The 20,537-nt window shown below is 48.5% G+C and overlaps 1 protein-coding gene across 1 annotated transcript in view; it reads right to left on the bottom strand.

Annotated features, from left to right (window-relative positions):
- The window catches only part of nol4lb (nucleolar protein 4-like b), a 305,822-nt gene extending 297,825 nt beyond the window's left edge, over nt 1-7,997 (bottom strand). The window contains exon 1 of the mRNA XM_080204815.1: nt 7,692-7,997. Within this exon, the coding sequence (XP_080060941.1) occupies nt 7,692-7,976 (285 nt within the window). The 5' untranslated portion in view covers nt 7,977-7,997. The remainder of the gene's footprint in view (nt 1-7,691) is intronic.
- Between the last annotated feature and the right edge of the window lie 12,540 nt (nt 7,998-20,537).

Raw genomic sequence — 20,537 nt, 5'->3', positions numbered from 1 at the left:
CCCTTCTTCAAGCATAATTTCCTTTTATCCAACAACTAAATGACATTGGATCACATGTCAAAGCTGTCCCTTTCTACGTGATTTTCCCTACAAAAATAGGAATCAAAAAGCAAACCTACCTACCAGTTTGAAAACAGAAATGTAACAGTTTTAACATATAAATCATTAATCTAATTTTATAATTTTCACAAAAGATTCTCTGAAATTTAGTTGACTTCGATCAACCAAAGTGAGTTGGTCCGTTTAAGTAGTCAACAGCAAAGACATAAAGTCTATGAAAGAGTAAACACCAGTGTACTGCACGCAAGATGCAGTCCTACTGTCAATATTCAATTTAAAAAATAAATATGCACAAAACCTCGCTTCAAGAAAGTGGATACACTTGCAACGGAGATAACATTTAAGTGAGAGTCTTCTATAGAAATAAAGTGCAGAGCATTATTGTCAATATCCACTTGGCCTCCCGCACAGAATTAGGAGCTGGGGCGCAGAGCTTGTTGCCTGGCAACAAAGTACATCCACTGTACTACAGCCTGACTTCCATACTGTCTTTTTTTTACCTATTTCGCAATTACTCTTGGAAGAACCAAAAGGTTAGCGCTAAATGATCCATCCTGCATAAATCTACGATTTGTGTCGGTAACCTCTCTACATACACCCACAAAAATACCAATTCAAAAAAAATCCCAATGATATTGGTTCCCAATTTCCCCTATTATTTCATTTCACTCCCAGGCGTCTTTCTGTTTTCCACTTGTGGTTTCCGCTGCTCTACTCTCCAAGGACTGGCTCATTTAGCTAATTATAATGAACTGGAGAGCTAGTGCTTTGCACTGCTCACCCAAGTGCAATTTACCTGGCCAGGAGTGTGCTGATGCAGGCTAATTAGTTACTACCGCAAGCAATGACAAATGGGATGGGAAGGGAAGGTTGCGGGGAGATAGAGGGGACGGGATCACGGGCGACGGGGAGCAGTTGGGGGCGGGGTAAATGAGAAGAGACAGAATGGGGAAGGGGGGAGGAAGGGGGGAGGGGAAGGGGGGAGGGGAAGGGGGGGGGGAGGAAGGGGGGAGGAAGGGGGGAGGGGAAGGGGGGGGAGGAAGGGGGGAGGGGAAGGGGGGGAGGAAGGGGGGAGGGGAAGGGGGGGAGGAAGGGGGGAGGGGAAGGGGGGGAGGAAGGGGGGAGGGGAAGGGGGGGGAGGAAGGGGGGAGGGGAAGGGGGGGAGGAAGGGGGGGGAGGAAGGGGGGAGGGGAAGGGGGGGAGGAAGGGGGGAGGGGAAGGGGGGGAGGAAGGGGGGAGGGGAAGGGGGGGAGGAAGGGGGGAGGGGAAGGGGGGGAGGAAGGGGGGAGGGGAAGGGGGGGAGGAAGGGGGGAGGGGAAGGGGGGGAGGAAGGGGGGAGGGGAAGGGGGGAGGAAGGGGGGACGAAGGGGGGAGGGGGGACGAAGGGGGGAGGGGGAAGGGGAAGGGGAAGGGGGAGGAGGGGGGGAGGAAGGGGAGGAGGGGGAAAGGGAAGGGGAAGGGGGAGGGGGAAGGGGAAGGGGGAGGGGGAAGGGGAAGGGGGAGGGGGAGGGGGAAAGGGAGGGGGAAAGGGAAGGGGAAGGGGGAGGGGGAAAGGGAAGGGGGAGGGGGAAAGGGAAGGGGGAGGGGGAAAGGGGAGGGGGAAGGGGAAGGGGAGGGGGAAGGGGAAGGGGAAGGGGGAAGGGGAGGAGGGGGGGAGGGAGGAGGGGGGGAGGGAGGAGGGGAGGACGGAGGAAGGGGGGAGGAGGGAGGAAGGGGGGAGGAGGAGGGAGGAAGGGGGGAGGGGGAGGAAGGGGGGAGGAAGGGGGAGGGGGAGGAAGGGGGGAGGGGGGAGGAAGGGGGGAGGGGGAGGAAGGGGGGAGGGGGAGGGAAGGGAAGGGGAGGAGGGGGGGAAGGGGGGAGGGAGGGGGAAGGGGAGGGGGAAGGGGGAGGAGGGGGGGAGGAAGGGGGAGGGGGAGGAGGGGGGGAGGAAGGGGAGGAGGGGGGCGGAAGGGGGAGGGGGAAGGGGGAGGGGGAAGGGGGAGGGGAGGGGGAAAGGGAAGGGAGGAGGAAGGGGGGGGAGGGAGGAAGGGGGGAAAGGGGGGGGAGGGGGGAGGGGGGGGGAGGGGGGAGGAAGGGGGGAGGGGGAGGGAGGAAGGGGGGAGGGAGGAAGGGGGGAGGGGGAAGGGGGAGGGGGAAGGGGGAGGAAGGGGGGAGGGGGGAGGAAGGGGGGAGGGGGGGAGGAAGGGGGAGGGGAGGGAAGGGGGAGGGGGAGGAAGGGGAAGGGGGGAGGGAGGGAGGGGGAAGGGGGAGGAGGGGGGAAGGGGGGAGGAGGGGGGGAAGGGGGGAGGGAGGAGGGAGGGGGAGGGAGGAGGGGGAAGGGGAGGGGGAGGAAGGGGGAGGGGGGAAGGGGGGAGGGGGGAGGGGGGAAGGGGGGAGGGAGGGAGGAGGGAGGGGGAGGGGGGAAGGAGGGAGGGGGGAAGGGGGGAGGAAGGGGGGAGGAAGCGGGGAAGGGGAGGGAGGGGGAAGGGGGAGGAAGGGGAAGGGGGAGGAGGGGGGAGGGGAGAGTGGGGTGGGGGGAGGGGAGAGGAGGGGGAGGGGAGAGGGAGGGGGAGGGGAGGGGGAGGGAGGGGAGGGGGAGAGGAGGGGGGGGAGAGGAGGGGGAGGGGAGAGGAGGGGGTGGGGGGAGGGGGAGGGGAGAGGAGGGGGTGGGGAGAGGAGAGGGAGGGGAGAGGAGGGGGTGGGGAGTAGGGAGGGGGGTGGGGAGACGCGGGGGAGTGGAGAGGAGGGGGGGAGTGGAGAGCAGGGGGGAGGGGAGAGCAGGGGGGAGGGTGGGGGGCAGGGGAGGGGGGAGGGTGGAGGGGAGGGGGAGGAGGGGGAGGGGAGAGGAGGGGGAGGGGAGAGGAGGGGGGAGGGCGGGTGAGGGGTGGAGAGAGAGGGGGGAGGGGGTGGGGGAAGAGGGGAGGGGGAAGGGGGGGAGGGGGAAGGGTGGAGGGGAAAGGGGACGTGGGGAGGGGGAAGGGGGAAGGGAAGAGGGGGAAGGGGAAGGGAGGAAGGGAAGGGAGGAGGGGGAGGGGTATGGGAGGAGGGGGGAGGCGGAGGGGGAAGAGAGCAGGGGGAAGGGAGGAGGGGGGAAGGGGAGAAGGGGGAGGGGAGGGTAAGGGGTGAAGGGGCAGGGGAGAGGAGGGGGAGAAGGGGGAGGGGAGAGGAGGGGGAGAAGGGGGAGGGGAGAGGAGGGGGAGGGGGTAGGGGAGAGGAGGGGAGGGGAGAGGAGGGGGAGGGGTAGGGGAGGAGGGGGGAGGGGTAGGGGAGAGGAGGGGGAGGGGAGAGGAGGGGGAGGGGTGGGAGGGGAGAGGAGGGGGAGGGGTGGGGGGGGTGGGGAGGGGAGTGGGGAGGGGGGTGTGGGGAGGGGGAGGGGGAGGTGTGAGGACGGGGACGGGTGAGGGGGAGAGGAGGGGGGTGGGGGGAGGGGAGGGGAGGAGAGGGGGGTGGGAGGAGGAGGGCGAGGTGGGTGGGGAGGGGGAGGGGGGATGGGGGTGGGGAGGGGAGAGGAGGGGGAGGGGGTGAGGAGGGGGAGGGGGTGGGGAGGGGCAGGAGGGGGAGGGAGGGAGGGGAGAGGGGGGGAGGGAGGGAGGGGGAGGAGGGAGGGGGGAGGGAGGGGAGGGGGAGGGAGGGAGGGAGGGGAGAGGAGGGGAAGGGGAGAGGAGGGGGAGGGAGAGAGGAGGGAGGAGGAGGAGGAGGGGGAGGGTGTGGGAAGGGGAGAGGAGGGTGAGGGGGAGGGGGCGGGGAGGGAGGGTGAGGGGGGAGGGGGCGGGAGGGGAGAGGAGAGGAGAGGAGGGGGATGGGGGGAGGGGGAGGAGGTTGAGGGGGAGGGGAAGGGTGGAGGGTGAGGGGATGGGAGGAGGGTGAGGGGATGGCAAGAGGGTGAGGGGAAAGGAGGAGGGTGAGGGGAAAGGAGGAGGGTGAGGGGAAAGGAGGAGGGTGAGGGGAAAGGAGGGAGGGAGGGCAGTAGGAAGTGGGGAGGGGGGAGGAGGAGGGGGAAGGGGGAGGGGGAGGGGGGGAGGGTGAGGGGAAGGGAGGAGGGGAGGGGGTGAGGATGGGGAGGGGGAGGGAGAGAGGATGGGAAGGGAGAGAGGATGGGGAGGGGATTGGGGAAGGGATTGGGGAGGAGAGAGGATGGGGAGCTTGTGAGGATGGGGGAGGGCGAGAGTCTGGGGAGGGGGAGGGGATGTGGAGAGGGGAGGTGGGAGGATGGGGAGGGGGAGGGGATGTGGAGAGGGGAGGTGGGAGGATGGGGAGGGGAGGGATGTGGAGAGGGGGAGGGGAGGAGGGGAGGGGAGGGCATGGGGAGGGGGAGAGAGGGAGGATGGTGGAGAGGGAGAGGATGGTGGAGAAGGAGAGGATGGGGGAAGAGGATGGGGAGCGGGAGAGGAGGAGGATGGGGAGCGGGAGAGGAGAGGGATGGGGAGGGGTTGGGATGGGGAGGGGTTGGGATGGGGTGGGGGAGGGTGTTGGAGGGCAGGTGGGGAGGGGGGGATGGGTGGGGTGGGGGTGGAGGAACAGGTGGGGGAGAGGGAGGGGGTGGGGATGGAGGAGGGGGATGGGGACGGGGATGGAGGAGGGGTAGTGGGGTGTCGGGGGGAGGATGGGGATGTGGGGGAGGGGGATGGGGGTGTGGTGGGGGGGATGGGGGTGTGGGGGAGGGGGGATGGGGTGTGGGGAGGGGGGTGGAGGAGATGGTGTGGGGGAGGGGGGATCGGGGGATGGGGTTGGGAGGGAATGGGGTGGGGGTGGGGGGATGGGAGTGTGGGGGCAGAGGAGGAGGGGGGGAAGGGGGTGGGGCAGAGGAGGAGAGGGGGAAGGGGTGGGGGCAGAGGAGGAGAGGGGGAAGGGGTGGGGGCAGAGGAGGAGAGGGGGAAGGGGTGGGGGCAGAGGAGGAGAGGGGGAAGGGGTGGGGGCAGAGGAGGAGAGGGGGAGGGGGAGGGGGCCGAGGAGGAGAGGGGGAGGGGGTGGGGCAGAGGAGAGGGGGAGTGAGGTGGTGGGAGGGGGAGGGGGACGGGATGAGGGGGAGAGGATTAGGAAGGGGGAGGGGAGAGGATGATGGGTGGGAGAGGATGAGGGGTGGGGGAGGGGGATGGGGAGTGGGAATGGGGGAGGGGGTGTGGGTGGAGGAGGGGGGATGGGAGGTGGGGGGGACGGGAATGGAGGAGGGGGGACGGGGATGGAGGAGGGGGGACGGGGATGGGGGAGGGGGGACAGGGATGGGGGAGGGGGATGGGGAGGGGACGGGGACGGGGGTGGGGGAGGGGGACGGGGTGGGGGAGGGAAGATGGGGATGGAGGAAGGGGTTGGGGGGCAAATGGGGGCTGGGAGGTGTGGGAAAGGGGGCAAGAGGGGGAGGGGGTAGGGGGAGGGGCTGGGGGGAGGGGAGAGGGAGGAGAAGGTGGTAGGAGAGGGGGAGGTGGGTAGGAGAGGGGGAGGGGGAATAGAAGGGGAGGGGGAGGAGAGGGGAAGGGGAGGAGATGGGAGGGGGAGGGGGGAGGAGACGGGAGGGGGAGGGGGATGAGAGGGAGGGGGAGGAAGGTGAGGGGGAGAGGGGGTGGAGGAGGGGAGCAGGGGGAGGAGAGGAGAGCAGGGGAGGATAAGGGGAGGGGAGGATAAGGGGAGGGGAGAGGGAGGAGAGGAGGAGGGGAGGGGAGGAGAGGAGAGGAGGAGGAGGGGAGGGAGGAGGAGGTGTGGTGAAGGGAAGGTAGATGGAGAAAGGAGGGAAGGAGGGAGAGGGAGGGCGGGAGAGGGAGATGGGGAGGGAGGGCGGGAGAGGGAGATGGGGAGGGAGGGCGGGAGAGGGAGATGGGGAGGGGGGAGGGCGGGAGAGGGAGATGGGGAGGGGGGAGGGCGGGAGAGGGAGATGGGGAGGGGGGAGGGCGGGAGAGGGAGATGGGGAGGGGGGGAGGGGGGAGAGGGAGAAGGGGAGGGAGGGAGGGCGGGGGAGGGAGATGGGGAGGGAGGGGGAGATGGGGAGGGAGGATGGGGGGAGATGGTGAGGGGTAGATGGAGAGGAAGGGAGTGGGAGATGTGAGGGAGGGAGAGAGATGGGAGGGAGAGGGGGGTGAGGAGGGGATGGGGAGAGGGGGTGAGGAGGGGATGGGGAGAGGGGGGTGAGGAGGGGACGGGGAGAGGGGGGTGAGGAGGGGACGGGGAGAGGGGGGTGAGGAGGGGACGGGGAGAGGGGGTGAGGAGGGGACAGGGAGAGGGGGGTGAGGGGGGGACGGGGAGAGGGGGGTGAGGAGGGGACGGGGAGAGGGGGGTGAGGAGGGGACGGGGAGAGGGGGGTGAGGAGGGGACGGGGAGAGGGGGGTGAGGAGGGGACGGGGAGAGGGGGGTGAGGAGGGGACGGGGAGAGGGGGGTGAGGAGGGGACGGGGAGAGGGGGGTGAGGAGGGAATGGGGAGAGGGGGGTGAGGAGGGAATGGGGAGAGGGGGGTGAGGAGGGGATGGGGAGAGGGGGGTGAGGAGGGGATGGGGACAGATAGAATGGGGAGAGAGAGAGAGACGGGATGGGGAGAGGGAGAGACGTAATGAGAAAGAGACGGGATGGCGGAAAGACGGGATGGGTGAGGGAGACAGAAAAACGAGCGAGACACGGGGACAAGGGGGGGAGGTGGTTGGGGAGAGAGAGTGGGCAGGAGGTAAGAAAAACAAGATGAAGCGATGAAAAGGGAGACTAACAAGCTAGATTGGACACTTTTAGATCTGTTAAGACTGACTTTTAAACCGTGCTTCGCCATTCGTTTTACATGAACCGAAAGGATCCCATAATCTTCCAAAAAATAAAAAAAGGGAGACCTGACTAACAGGAGTCTGTGTGTCAGACAGGGAGGTTGAGTCTGGTCACAGAAACCATACCGTTTAAGATGTCACCGGATAAAAATAAAGGCGAGGCGAAGATGGGGCAGAGACAGCTGATGGTAACACATAAGGAAAATGAGCGTAAGCACAATTTAAAGCTTTAGAAATAAACCAGGAGAGAGAGAAAAACACAGAGACTGATGGGTAGACGGAGCAGGAAACAGTTGATATGTGCCAGGGGGCATCACGGCAGCACATCACTGCGGAATGGTATTCCCGAACATCGACCTATGGTCACCGTGCTCCTCGTTTTTTATCAAAAAATCCCAGACAAATTCCCATCAGCTATTCCACAGGCTATTACTCTTCCCTAAAAAATAGGAAATAGGAAAATCGCTAACTTCTATCCTATAAATAGATGCTGTACTATACTGGCGAGGTTACAATTCGGAAAAGTCGTACAAACTTGCAACATCATTTTGCAGTTCAATGAACATGCAGTGCCACAGATTGCGTCTTTAATTCGCAAGAGTTCTTCCTTAGGGAAGAATCTGTTTTCCTCCGAAATGACCTGAATATCCAGCTTTCTTTTTAAGACCAGACCTGTGCAAAGTTCAGATACAAGGCTCCTGCATTTGGGAACGACTATTTATTTGCCTCATTTTACATGGAGACAGTGGCCAGGTGTTCAACACTAGGCAGTCATGCAAATCAGTACGTGACAGCCAGAGAGGGCCGCCTGAAAAATTTTACACAGCACAGTAAACTAGCCCAGACTTTAAGACAGACAAAACATTTATTGATAAGATAATAAATAAATAAATCCCCCCACTCTGGGAGACTAACCGTTGTTTTTACTGGTACGTATACCGCTGGTTTTCCGGCTGCACCCTTTTTCTGATCGCCCATCCCTAGCTGGAATCCCTTCGATTTCACCCAAAATTTGAATTTGGCATTATCGACCGTGCCGAGCTCGACTCCGCTCAAGAGCTGTACGATCCGGTCGTATTTTTTCCGAGTGACCGTCTTTGTTTTGCCCGAATCCCCGTAGGTTCTCAGACACCAGTCCTGAAAGTGACCGTACATGTCGCGATCCCCGCTGTTCTCCCAATCGATGGCTTTGTTCGCCATGTAGAAAGGTTTGTGTGTGAGTGTGTGGGGAGGGGGGGGGGGTGGGGGGGGAGTGGAGAGAAAATTTACACCTCCGTCAAAAAAAACCCTCCTTTAAACGAAGGAGAAAAACGAGCTCAGTTTGTGAGCACTTCGGTACCTTTTTTTTTGCGGAGGATCTCCTCACCACCTATCCCCCGCCCCCCACCCCCCCTATAAAAAAATTGCAACACCAGCTCACATTAGACCGTCCGGGATCTATCAATCTGATGGTCAGCCAGGCATGGTCAGTGCCACTGAAGCAGCGGATTTGTAGTTGTGGAAGGAACAGCTTGTTGCAGGTTGGATGTGGAGCCAGTGGGTGAGAGGTTTGGGGCTGGCTCTAAGGTCCGGATGAGCCGCTCTAAGGTGGATGGTGTAGTGTTGGAAATGCGCCTCCAGAGGGGTCTCTGCTCCTGGTCCAGCCCCCCTTCCTCTTCCTCCTCTCACCCGCTGACCTGATTGGACGCACTGACAAAAGTTTCTTCGGGTGACAGCCAATCAATGATGTCACGGCCAGATGTCCCATTTAGGAATGCGGTGGAGTGCGCCTGCGTGGGCTGGGAATGGAGCAGGGGGTGGGGGCAAGTCCTCAGGGTTTAGGCTCCTTCACTGTACAGCGCACCTCTGTAACAGTCTGTAACAAAGGCAAAGGCGTTTAGCTTGGGATTACAGCAACTGCCAGCATTAGAATTTAAAATAGCTTGTTTTCCTATTTCCCCTTCCTGCAAAGCCTGTATGGACCAGTATCGCTCTTTTAAATGCTCTAGGAGTAAGTATGGGCGACGCTGGAAGATTTGCTACGAAAATTTTAAGGTTTACATGTGCATCGGTAAAATTATTTTCCGTGCCTCCCTCTTGAATCTGCTAAACGGCGAACATAGATACAGTCTGAAGCGACACAGCCCACCTGATGGCATTGGTTAATGACAAGCCTGTCCCAAATACATATTCAGACATTTTTTTTATATCCTTTCGTGGGACATAAGCTGGCCAGCATTTATTGTCCATCCCGAGTTGCCCTTAAGCTGCCTAATAGAGTGAGTTTTCAAATGTGTATGCACATTCTTCTATTACATCTCAATTTCTCACATCCGTGGATTGCAAAATATAAATTGGATACAACTGATGCTAGAATTTAATATGTAATTTAGTGTCTCGAGTAAATATGGACTTAATATTTAGCACTTCACATCAGGCGGACATATTTAGTTTTTGTGTTTTGATTTATTTTAAAAATTGGTGTAAAAATTGCATGAAATGTATATTAACCGAGAAAACGTAGCTGCACGTTTAACATTTAAACTATCATACTAATTTGAACTAAACCAGTGAATACATTCACTATTATAATTGTCGAAATACATAGAAATACACAACAGAGAAATCCAAACTGATACATCCTCCACTATGGAAGTCATCAGCTGCATGGCGCAAGTTCTGCCGACTGGATTATTTGTGGTTTGCAATTGTTGGAAACTAATTCCAGTTCTCAATATGTCTCTGGGCCCGAGCTGTTAACATTTCTTTTATCCCAAACACACTGTTTCGCGGATCCCGTGTCTAGCTATTAAATACAGCATAACTTTAACATTCATGTTCTCAACACTTCCCTGATTGACACATTTAATAAATCGCACCAGCTTTACGATGAAGTGCCTTTATAGTTAAGTATTAACTCGACCTCTTCAGTTTAGTTCCAAATCTATCCACATTTCGTCATGTTGGAAACGTAACTGGACAGACATACAACTTTTAAAAAAACCTATGCTGAGTTTAGTGTAAGGTAAGTTTCGGAACAGCACCAAGCCGGAGTGATAAATTTATGTATGCAAACAGGCAGTCTAGACTCTGCTTTTCCTCGAAAATAGAACATCCAACTAACCTGGAACAGCATTCATCTGTTGCCATGGCTGCACTGCCGTAAACATTTGTCCAACTGCAAATCCATAGATCTAACATGCTTACTGCAGTGGTTTGTCACTGGAAACTTATTTGTAGGACTGAGGTTGGCGGTACCATATAATTGTCACTCTCACTAGAAAACAATTAAATGCTTCAAAGGCGCTAGAGTGGATTGAATCCTCACAAGGTGCCGGCTATTTCCTTATTGTATTTCCAGTTCCAACTTTGTTTACGCCTAATATTAACGTCATACGCTTTTCGATGCGTTTAAAAATGCCCTGCTTTTCATTGTTTATAACTTTACATATAAATCGGCAGAAATCCTGCTGGAAACAACAGCTATCTTCATGGATTTATTAATATAACGCTCCCTTTTATATTTCCTGTCAATTTTATCCCCATATATTTAGCCATTGGCATTTATGCATTTAAGTCCAATCAACACTGGTCCTACAATATCCTGATGCTCAGTTCCAAATTATTTCTTGATAATTTTCAGCAATTATATCAGTCTTTTGTTTTTCCATGTAATCATCTCACAATGTGATATGCAACAGACTGGCAGTGGGTGTTGGCATTGAAACGCAGCTGATGGAGCAGATAATGAACCAAACATAATAAAATCATTCCACAAAATGAACCCACGTTATATGTATTTTTTTAAAAAAGAGATAGCCTGGAATTAATTCAGGGAAGTAGCCTAATCTCTGGGCTCAGATGACAGTCATGAACCACTTGAGCTACACTCTTGTGATTTATGAGACCAGGTGAGACTCGTTTCATTTATTGTCTTGTAATTACTCCCAGGTATTAATTATTCTGTATGTGAAATGTGCTGAATCCTAGTACACTATCATACTCTAAAACTATATGATACATCTTTTAATATCACAAGGTGCACTTATCCTTCTATGAACATACATCTTGACCATGCCAAGCTGCACAATAAAATGTCCAAATTCAGAATTAACACATTACATGTGTACAATTAATAACATTCTGTGAATGAAAGCCTTTGTGTTTATACTAGAAAATTTCCTGTAGCATTGCATATGAGGGAGTCAAGACCAATAATGGCTTTTGAGTGAAGCATGAATAGTGGACATGAAATAATTGGTCCAAGAAATGCAAATTAAATTTCTATCCTTACTTTAAAGTCAAATGTTCTGTCATTTTTTCATTAACATATTATTTTCACTTGAAAAGCAAAACTTCAATGTCAATCTGGGAAGCAGATAAATAGAGTTGGTTGGAACTACAATTGTTTTGATAGCGTAGGCTGAGGAGCTGGGAGATGCAAACCTTAGACACTATAGCGTCGCAACTGGCAGGAGAGTATAAATACAGTGTGGCAAATTTACCTATGCAGTTTTCAACAGAAATATGGAAATCAGAATTTATGAAGAAAAAGGCAGAATTGTGACAAATATGTGAGAACGTATGTATGGATTTGTAGAAAGGAAATGTATGGGGACATGAGATTAATTGTATAAAATATGCCGATAACAAAGACCCAGGAAGTTCAAAATTGCATTATAATTTTGTTGTTCAGATGGCAATTATAAATTATTCAGTGGCTTTGAAAATATATTTTAACCGGGAAACCTGGCATTGTACTCTGGCAATAGAACTTTCCAGTTAGCCGCAAAATATTTCTTGATAAACTGATGTGAATTTGGTTAATCCTTCAGTCTGAACTATAAGATGCATTATCCTGGGAACTATACTTGACATTGACACTGACAGTAAGTTCTAGTGGGAATATTGACCCAAATTTGTGCATCTCCACAAACACACAGATAATTGAAACTGTATGTACAATAAAACAACAGCCACTACTGAGGAATAATTACATGACTGCAGTTGAAACTTGTTATTTCTTTGTTTTTAAAGGAGCACAAAGTTTTATTCTTGCAGTTAATGATATTGCCTGAGCCTTCAATTAAATTGCCGACGAGCAACTACTCTTGGATTCCTTCTCCATGTGATGTTTTCCTGGGTGTCATTCCAATTAGTTCTAAAACTAGATATCTGGGATTTAAAGTGATTGTGTTTTGGATTTATTCATGTGGTGTGGGCATTTCTGAAAGGCTAACCCATTCCTAATTGCCTGTTTGCTGCCTTCTTAAACCATTGCAACCTGTTGATACATCCACATTGCTGTTAGGTAGGAAGTTTCAGAATTTGACCCAGTGATCAAGGAACAATAATGTATTTTCCAGATCAATTGTCCATGGCATAGAGGGGCATCTGGAGGCGAGGGTGTCCCTATGCCTTTGCTGTCCTTTACCTTCTCAGTGATAGAGCATGTAGTTTTGAAAGATGCGGTCAAAGAAGCCTTCTTGAGTTGCTGCAGTGCTTCTTGTAGATGATGCATAGTGCAACCATGATGCAGTGGTGGTGCTTGAGGTGATGAATGGGTGTAGATCAAGCAGGCTGCTTCGGCTGGATGGAATCAAGCTTCCTGAGTATTGTTGGAATTGCACGCATTCAGGTAAGTGGAGAGTATTCCATTTCACTCCTGACCTGTGCCTTGTAGATGGTAGAAAAGCCTTGGAAAATCAGGAAATTATTTATTTTGAATCATAGAATCATACAGTGCAAAAGAGACCCTTAGGCCCATCAAGTCGTCACCAACACATGAGAAACACCTGACCTCCCACCTAATCCCATTTACCAGCACTTGGCCGATAGACTTGAATGTTATGATGTGCCAGGTGCTCATCCAAGTACTTTCTAAAGGATGTGAGGCAACTTACTTCTACCATCCTCCCAGGCAACGCATTCCAGACTGTCATCACCCTTTGGATAAAAAAGGTTTTTCCTCACATCACCCCAAACCTCCTGCCTCCTGCCCGCTCAATCAGGTCACCCCTCAGTCTTTTCTGCTCCAATGAAAACATCCCAAGCCTATCCAGCCTTTCTTCATAATTTAAATCTTCCATCCCAGACAGCATCCTGGTGAATCTCCTCTGCATCCACTCCAGTACAATCACATCCTTCCTATAATATGGCGACCAGAACTGCACACAGTACTCTAGCTGTGGCCTTATCAAAGTTCTATTCATCTCCACCAAGACTTCCCTGCTTTTGCAGTCTATGTCTTGATTGATAAAGGTAAGTGTCCTAAATGCCTTTTTCATCATCCTGCTAGCATGCCCTTCCATCTTCAGAGATCTATGGACAAACACACCAAAGGTCCCTTTGTTCCATAGAACTTCCTGTTGTCATGCCATTCGCTTCATTGTCAAATTACTCCTTCCAAAACGTATGACCTCACACTTTTTAGGGTTAAATTCTATCTGCCACTTACGTGCCCATTTGATCGTTCCGTCTATATCTTATTATATAGATTAATCCTACTCCCCTCCAGTCATCTATGTTGTTTATATAAATGAAGAAAAATAGGGGACCTAACAGAGATCCTTGTGGTACTCCACTGGACACTGGCTTCCAGTCACTTAAGCGGCTTCTGTCATCACCTTTATCTCCTACAATTAAGCCAATTTTAAATCCTCTTCATCAAATTTCCCTGTATTGCATGTGCACTTGCCTTTTTTATAAGTCTCCCATGTGAAACCTTGTCAAAAGCTTTGCTGAAATCCATATAAGTTACATCAACTGTGCTACCCTCATTTACGCACCTGGTCACCTCCTCAAAAAAATCAAATTTGTTAGGCATGACGTCCTTCTGACAAAGCCATGCTTACTATCCCTAATCAAGCCTTGCCTCTTCAAGTGGAGATAGATGCTCTCCTTGAGAAGTTTCTCCAATAGTTTCTCTTCCACTGATGTGAGACTCACAGGTCTGTAATTTGCTGGTATATCTTGACAGCACTTCTTAAATAGCAGAACCACAGTTACCGTTCTCCAGTCATCTGGCACCTGCTCTGTGGCATGAGCAGAATTAAAAGTTTTGATCATGGTCTCTGCAATCTCCTCCCTTGCCTCCCACAGCAGCCTAGGTCACAATTCATCTGGACCTGGATATTTATCCACTTTTAAGCCTGCCAAAGTGTCAGTCAAGTTCAAATAGGCTTCTCCTTTGATTCAGTCCTCTCCGCTTGCTGCAGGCCCATTGTAATCAGCTCTATCATTAGTGGTGCTCAAGAGTCACTCTTAGCAATGGACATTGAAGTTTTCCATCCAGTGTGCATTGATTCACCAGCTGAAGGAAGGTAGTAATCAGCGCGTGATTTCTTTGCCTCTGCTTGATCTGATATATGAGACATCATGGAGTCCAGAATCAATTTTGAGGTCTCCCAAGGCCACTCCCTTTTTGACTGTACAGCACTGTGCCATCACTTCTGCTAAGTTTGCCCATGCAACAGAATAAACCCAGGGAGGATGACGTTGGGTCTGGTATGCTGAAATGCATGTTTTGTTAAGTATGACAAGGCTGTTGCTTGACTGGTCGATGGGAGAGGTCTCTCAATTTTAGCACAAGTCCTCAGTGCAGCCTTGCACCAGTTATGCATAGTGATACCTTCACACATTATATAAACCATAAAGCCTAAATGCTGCAGTTTTTGGACTGTGGCTATGTTTTCCATATCTAGAACCTTAGGAAGATTGAACTTCCATTTCTTACACTGAAGAAGCACATCAAAGTTGTTTTTTTTGAATAATATTGCTGTTTATTATTTTGGAAGTAGCTGATCTGATTTCTTTTTTGGTATACAAAGGATTTACTGTATTTAATCAACTGTCTAACAGTGTTCATCAATGGAAAGCACCCTAAGGCCAGTTTGGGATAGCTCGGAACCTTCTCATGAATCAGAAAGATGAAAGCATGCTTAATCTTCATTTTCAATATGTAAACTGAAACATCATAAAATGGGGCTTCATTATGATTCTAATTTTTTGGATTTTAAGTAAAAAATGGAGAGAAAATGACACCAGAATGATTAGCCTATGGTAGACAAGCATGAATAACATTGTTGATCCTTTGATGTTAGCTGTTCCACCATTGCACAGCAGAATTCACTGAGTGCTTATTCCCTGCAATGCAATGCAAGCTTTGTCATGTGATGGGTTTGTCTGACTTACTAATGGTCAGACAATTTTGCAATAATAATTCTGTTCAGTGTAAATTTCAGGAATCACCGGAACGGAAATTAGAAAAGGAGCACCCTGAAATTCTCTAGGATCCTCTCATTCTCCTACCATAGCTGTTAAGAGCCTTTGGAATTTGAGTCATTGCCACTCCACATTTATCCTTAACAGTGGAGCTAATGTCAAGATCTTTGTTTTTCACACACGTGCCTAAGTGTCACAGGTGCTGGCTTATACACAAATTATCAAAATATTACCATTTGAAAGCTAATCGACAAGGACACCAGCTCAACTAGTAAGCACAGACATGGCAGATGGATACACTTGGGTTACTATCCTGCAACCTACACAGTACAAGTCCCTGCAACTAAAACACTTCACTCGATCACTTCAGCTCTGAATTTCCTTCTTGGTACTCTTCTCTTTGTAAAGTTTCCTGTTAGGTTTTATTACTTGAGGTGCACTATATAAATGTGAATACATTTACATATATAATATTTTTCTTGTATAACACCTTTCACATGTAGAAGTGGTGATTGGGAAGAAAATGCAAAGCAAATTGGAAATAAACCAGAAGTTAAAGTTTAGAAAATTATGGACAAAGGGTCACCTAATATGAACGAATTCCAGAAATTTTAGCACAAAGGTCAGCAGATTGCATATGATGTTCCATCTATTAATTTTTGTGAATGGAAAATCCAGCAGGAATCACTAATTTCCACACTTCAATTTCCAATATCGTGTGAATGTAAATTTTTAAAATGATCCCAAAAAATAATCTTTAATTATCTTGAATGAACTGAGCTTCCAGTTTAGTAGAAGCCCAAATTGTAGATACAGGGACATATGCATGCTATATCAAACAAGAATGGTGTGTTTTATGAGCCACACCAAATAGCAAGGAAGTTCTTTGGCAAGGTAGAAAGTACTTTTAGAAATAAGATCTTTACACAAAGTAAATCAATATCAGCAAAAGTAGTACTTTATGTTTGGATATGAATGTTCTCTCTTCACTTCTCTAAATCCTCTTCTTCTGTTTTCCATCCCTTATATCACCTTTAAAACAAGTGTGAATGGCACAAAGATTTATTCTTCATCAAAACAGTGACCATTTGTTCAATTCCTTCTGACACTTTATCCTTCCCTTTGCTTAACTCGTCCGAGCTTTCTCTTTCATTCCCAAGTTTATTTTATCCATGGGACTCACTTCCTGTTGCCTTAACTCTACTCCCACCAGACAACTTTCCTTCCTGGCATGATTCTGAGTGACATTGACTCTGTCATCAGTGTTCCTCCCTTTCAAAACTATCAGCACAATTCCCTCAAAAAACACAGCACCCTCTGTTCTTTTTGACTAATGCCCAATCTCTAACTTCTCCTTCTTTGCCTAGGTACATAAAGGTTTTGGCATCTCCTGGAACCACCTCTCCAATAACTCCCTGTTTGAAACCATCCCATCAAGTTTCCACTCCACCCAGAGTACCAAATTAGCCATAACCAAAATCAGGATCAATGCTCGCTGTGTGACCACAGTGAATGATTCCTTCTTGTCTCCCTTGATCAACCTGCAACCTTTGATACAATAACACTATCCCCCCCAGTACTAGTTTTGCTAGCTGCTCATCCATGAGAGTTAACACACGTGATTCTGATGATTTCTTGAGCAATTGTTTCAGTAATGAATTTGTTTCAGTAATGAATTTCAGCTTAGTTCTTTTGCTACTGATTAGCATTGATTGGGGAATTAGAAGCTATCTTATCTTAGCATCCTTACCAACTGAGATGACCAGTTCCTGAACATGGACTGAATTTGAGTCGAAGTTCCAGTGGTGAAATAATAGTTTTCTAACTATTCCATGTCAACATCTACAAGGTAAAGTTGCAAGCTATTTTTTCAGATCGTGATAAACTGCAATTACAAACAATCATCTATGTCTCAGGCTTCAAACTGGTAGTACTTTAAGAAATTGTATAAATCTGCTTGAAAATATCGGGGTAGATGAGGAAGTACTCCATTGAGACCCACTAGACCAAGAGCTCATAAATGCTTGTTTTTTAGGAAGACAGAGGAACTTTAGTACTATGCTGCCGATTAACAGATGATAAATTCATATTTACAGAGCATGAAATTTGAGTGATTGGTAGCATAACATAAACATTATGTTCCTTTCTAAATTAAATATTCCACAATCCAGGAAATTGCTGGTTATTATTGGGAAATGAATCCTGAATAATTCACGTGGGATTTTTGTTGTTTTTTTTTAGATCAAAATATAGCAAAGAAATGCTGATGTTTTATGCTATGCACTTGTATTTGTGCATCTTTGATGGGACAATATACACGCTTGTATCAAAAATAAAAGACAGTCCGCTTCAGACATGTGAATTCCCCCGAGATCTTACCATTTGCTGCTATGTTACATCATTTGTGCAACAACCATCATTTGAAATTCAAATCATTCAGAAACTAGCACAGCACTGAGAGGCATTGAATGTAACTACAACCATAAAATAATGGAACTCCTGTGAAATGCTTATTGGCTAATTCATCTTTTCTTGAGCCACGATGACAATTAATGCATTGTGTTTTATATAAATTGTTATTAAAACTATCATGAGCAGTTAATACTGCTCTTTTGCACCATTTGTAAACAAATAATTCATATTTTGATCATTTTTTTGAATACATACTCAATATTTTTGCAATTTGGAACTGTTTTTATTAGTAACAATTGTACAAAGGCTTTTTCATGAACAAAAATAAAATTTCTTATTCTGTAACATCTTCAGTTCTATCCTGACTGCACACAACTGAAAATTGCAGTTACGCAGAAGTTGCACCAGATTAAAAACAAAAAGGGAGATTTTCTACTTCTGTGCCCCAAAAACACAAATTACAAAATGACTCACTTTCAGCTTGGGAATTTTTATCCATTTGTCATCATATGACCATATGAAATAGGATCAGAAGTGGGCCTTTCGGCCTGTGAAACCTGCTCCACCATTCAAGAATTGCCTGCAGAATGCAATCAAATAGAAATTGCTGAACAAATGAGAGCATGCCCTTTCAGGTTATTAGTCTCGCTATTAGAAAACCCCTTGAAAAGTGGCATACTGTCAAATGAGGTGTAACTGGGTGTCCACAATTACTGCTGACAACTTCTCTGGCCCTGGAAAACTAATTTTATATTATGAAAATGTCAAATTTCTCCATTATAGTTAAAATATAATTTAAATGTGTAATTTTAAGTTTGTTTACGGTGTTTCAGCTTCTGCTGCAATGTACGTTATTTATTTCACTTTCTGTCCATCATTGACAGTAAAACATGAAGGAAAATCAATGCATCTTACTTTCTGGTTTGCTGACTTTAAGAATACTTCAATATGATTGGCTGCTTACCCTCCTCACTGTGGTTGGATAACTGGTGATTCCCTTGACTTAGTGCCAGATTCAAACTAACACTAGGAAAGGGTAAATCCATCCCACACAGATTGCTAAAACTAGCTGTGCTAGTTTCTGAATGATTTGAATTTCAAATGACTAGGTCAGCGGTGAGCATCCTTGATTCACCAAAGACCACAAAATCTGGGTCTATTGATTTATTAGGCAGCACACTTACCAATTTCCATCATGTGGTGGCTTGTTTGAAATGATCCAATATCCACATAGTGATGGACTGATACGTGGGATGAAAATTCTGCAGAGCACCTTGAAGTTTGTAACAACTCCGGAGACAATCTCCCTTCATGAATGTTCGGACTCATTGGGTGGGATTTTGCGGTCTCACCCAGGTGAGACTGGAAATTCCCGCTTGAGGTCAATAGAAATTTCTGTTGTCGAACCCTCACTCGCTTTGATTCCGTGGCAGGCGAGATGGTAGATTTGGTATTCAATTGAAGAAAGCCACTGATGTGGGTCTTGACAATGTCATTGCTGTTTTACAGGTCACTGCAGGTCAGCAGATCATAGAACCTGGGAGCAGGGGCAAAATTATCATGGATAATGTTCCAAAACTCCCTGATGATAACATATCTGCACTGTTCAATCATTCCCTTCGGAGGACTTTTTGTTAGAAAGCTGATACTCGAGCCTGCAGCATTTTAAGACCATGCTTCTAAAGGTTGAGTGGATACTGACAGCATTCAGATACATCAAATGCTCTAGACACTGATGTAACACCAAGGAAAATCACAAGATTATGTAGTACAGTTGCACTCACACAGATTGTTGGGAAAGGGAAGAATTCTGTTAGTAGGCATTAGAATCCAACACAGAATTCTGTATTGTAAAGTATGGTGATACTTTAGTTGTGGTCTGTCGGGAACAATTTATTTGTACAGCCCAGGAAAGCATATTTGCAATTAAAACAGAGATAAAAAGCCAGTTAAGTGATTTTCTGTATAAACACAGTTGATAGTGATTTTCTTTTCCGGAGCAGGTGGAAGAGGACATGTGAAGGGTGGGTGGGTTAATTATCCACAGGTATTTCGGTAAGCGATTGTCAAATGGTTCTTATAACTGAAAAAGATGTCTGTACTGTGAATTGTGTTTTTTAGACTCCTCAGTGACACTTCTGTGCCTTCCTACACCAGCAGAACAAAGTTGATTCATCTTTCAAGAAAAAGGTTTTAGAGCAGACAACAAAAAATAATGGGGTCAAAATTGACCTTGGGCACAAAACATATAAACAAGACATTTCCATAAGCATTTGAGTTCTGTTTCGCTAGCTTCAGCCCTATTTGACAAACTAAGTATTTCTAGAAAGCTATCACCAATTGCTTTTAAAATTGGGTTTTACAGATTACTGAAAAGTTGATATGATGCATCCATATTTGTCTATTTGAAAAGAAACAGAAAAACAAGAAAATAGAAAAGGTTCTCATTCACTACAACAAATGATGCATGTATTCTAGCAATTCTATAGTATTAAGAAGGAGAAAAAGTACCGTATCATCTGTCAAAGAGGAGAGAAGATGGCTTGTTCTTAAGCCATTTTGTAATTGAAGTAGCCTAGAAGCTTTCACTTTCCATTTTATTTTCCTCAGTTTACTAAAATGCTGGTGTCACAGTTGGGACATTGTTGAAATACTGCATAAGCAGGCACTGTACCAATGCATAAATCCTTGCGTATCATTGGCTTCCCCAATAGGATGTATGTGTTACATTTATTGTGCAATACTATAAGCAGGAGCAGCTTGTTTATGTGAACAATTTGTCTACAGCCTTAAAATACCATGTTGGTCAATGATTTATTATTATTGCACTCTATCATTATTTTGATAACCCCCCACCCCCTCAACTAACAACTCGTCAAAATTAAAACATCATCAAAGCATGCAGAACTAAATAAATAACTAAACGTAGTTACTTTAATTTGCAAATATCAAGAAATGTATTTGTTTTTTTTAAATTTCAAATCTAATAACTCCCATGGGCTGCAGGGACCAAATTCAAACTGTACCAAGACCATCTGCATTTCAGAACCCCGATTGACCAGCTGAAGTCTACAATCTACTAGGATAAAGAATTCTGCAAACTACCCTTCAAATTCCTAATTGTTGGAACATGAACAATCTTAGGAA

This window comes from Carcharhinus amblyrhynchos, chromosome 16 (assembly GCF_965287045.1).
Source record: "Carcharhinus amblyrhynchos chromosome 16, sCarAmb.v2.hapA, whole genome shotgun sequence".
Classification (NCBI taxonomy): domain Eukaryota; kingdom Metazoa; phylum Chordata; class Chondrichthyes; order Carcharhiniformes; family Carcharhinidae; genus Carcharhinus; species Carcharhinus amblyrhynchos.
This window is presented reverse-complemented; position numbering and strand designations above follow the sequence as displayed.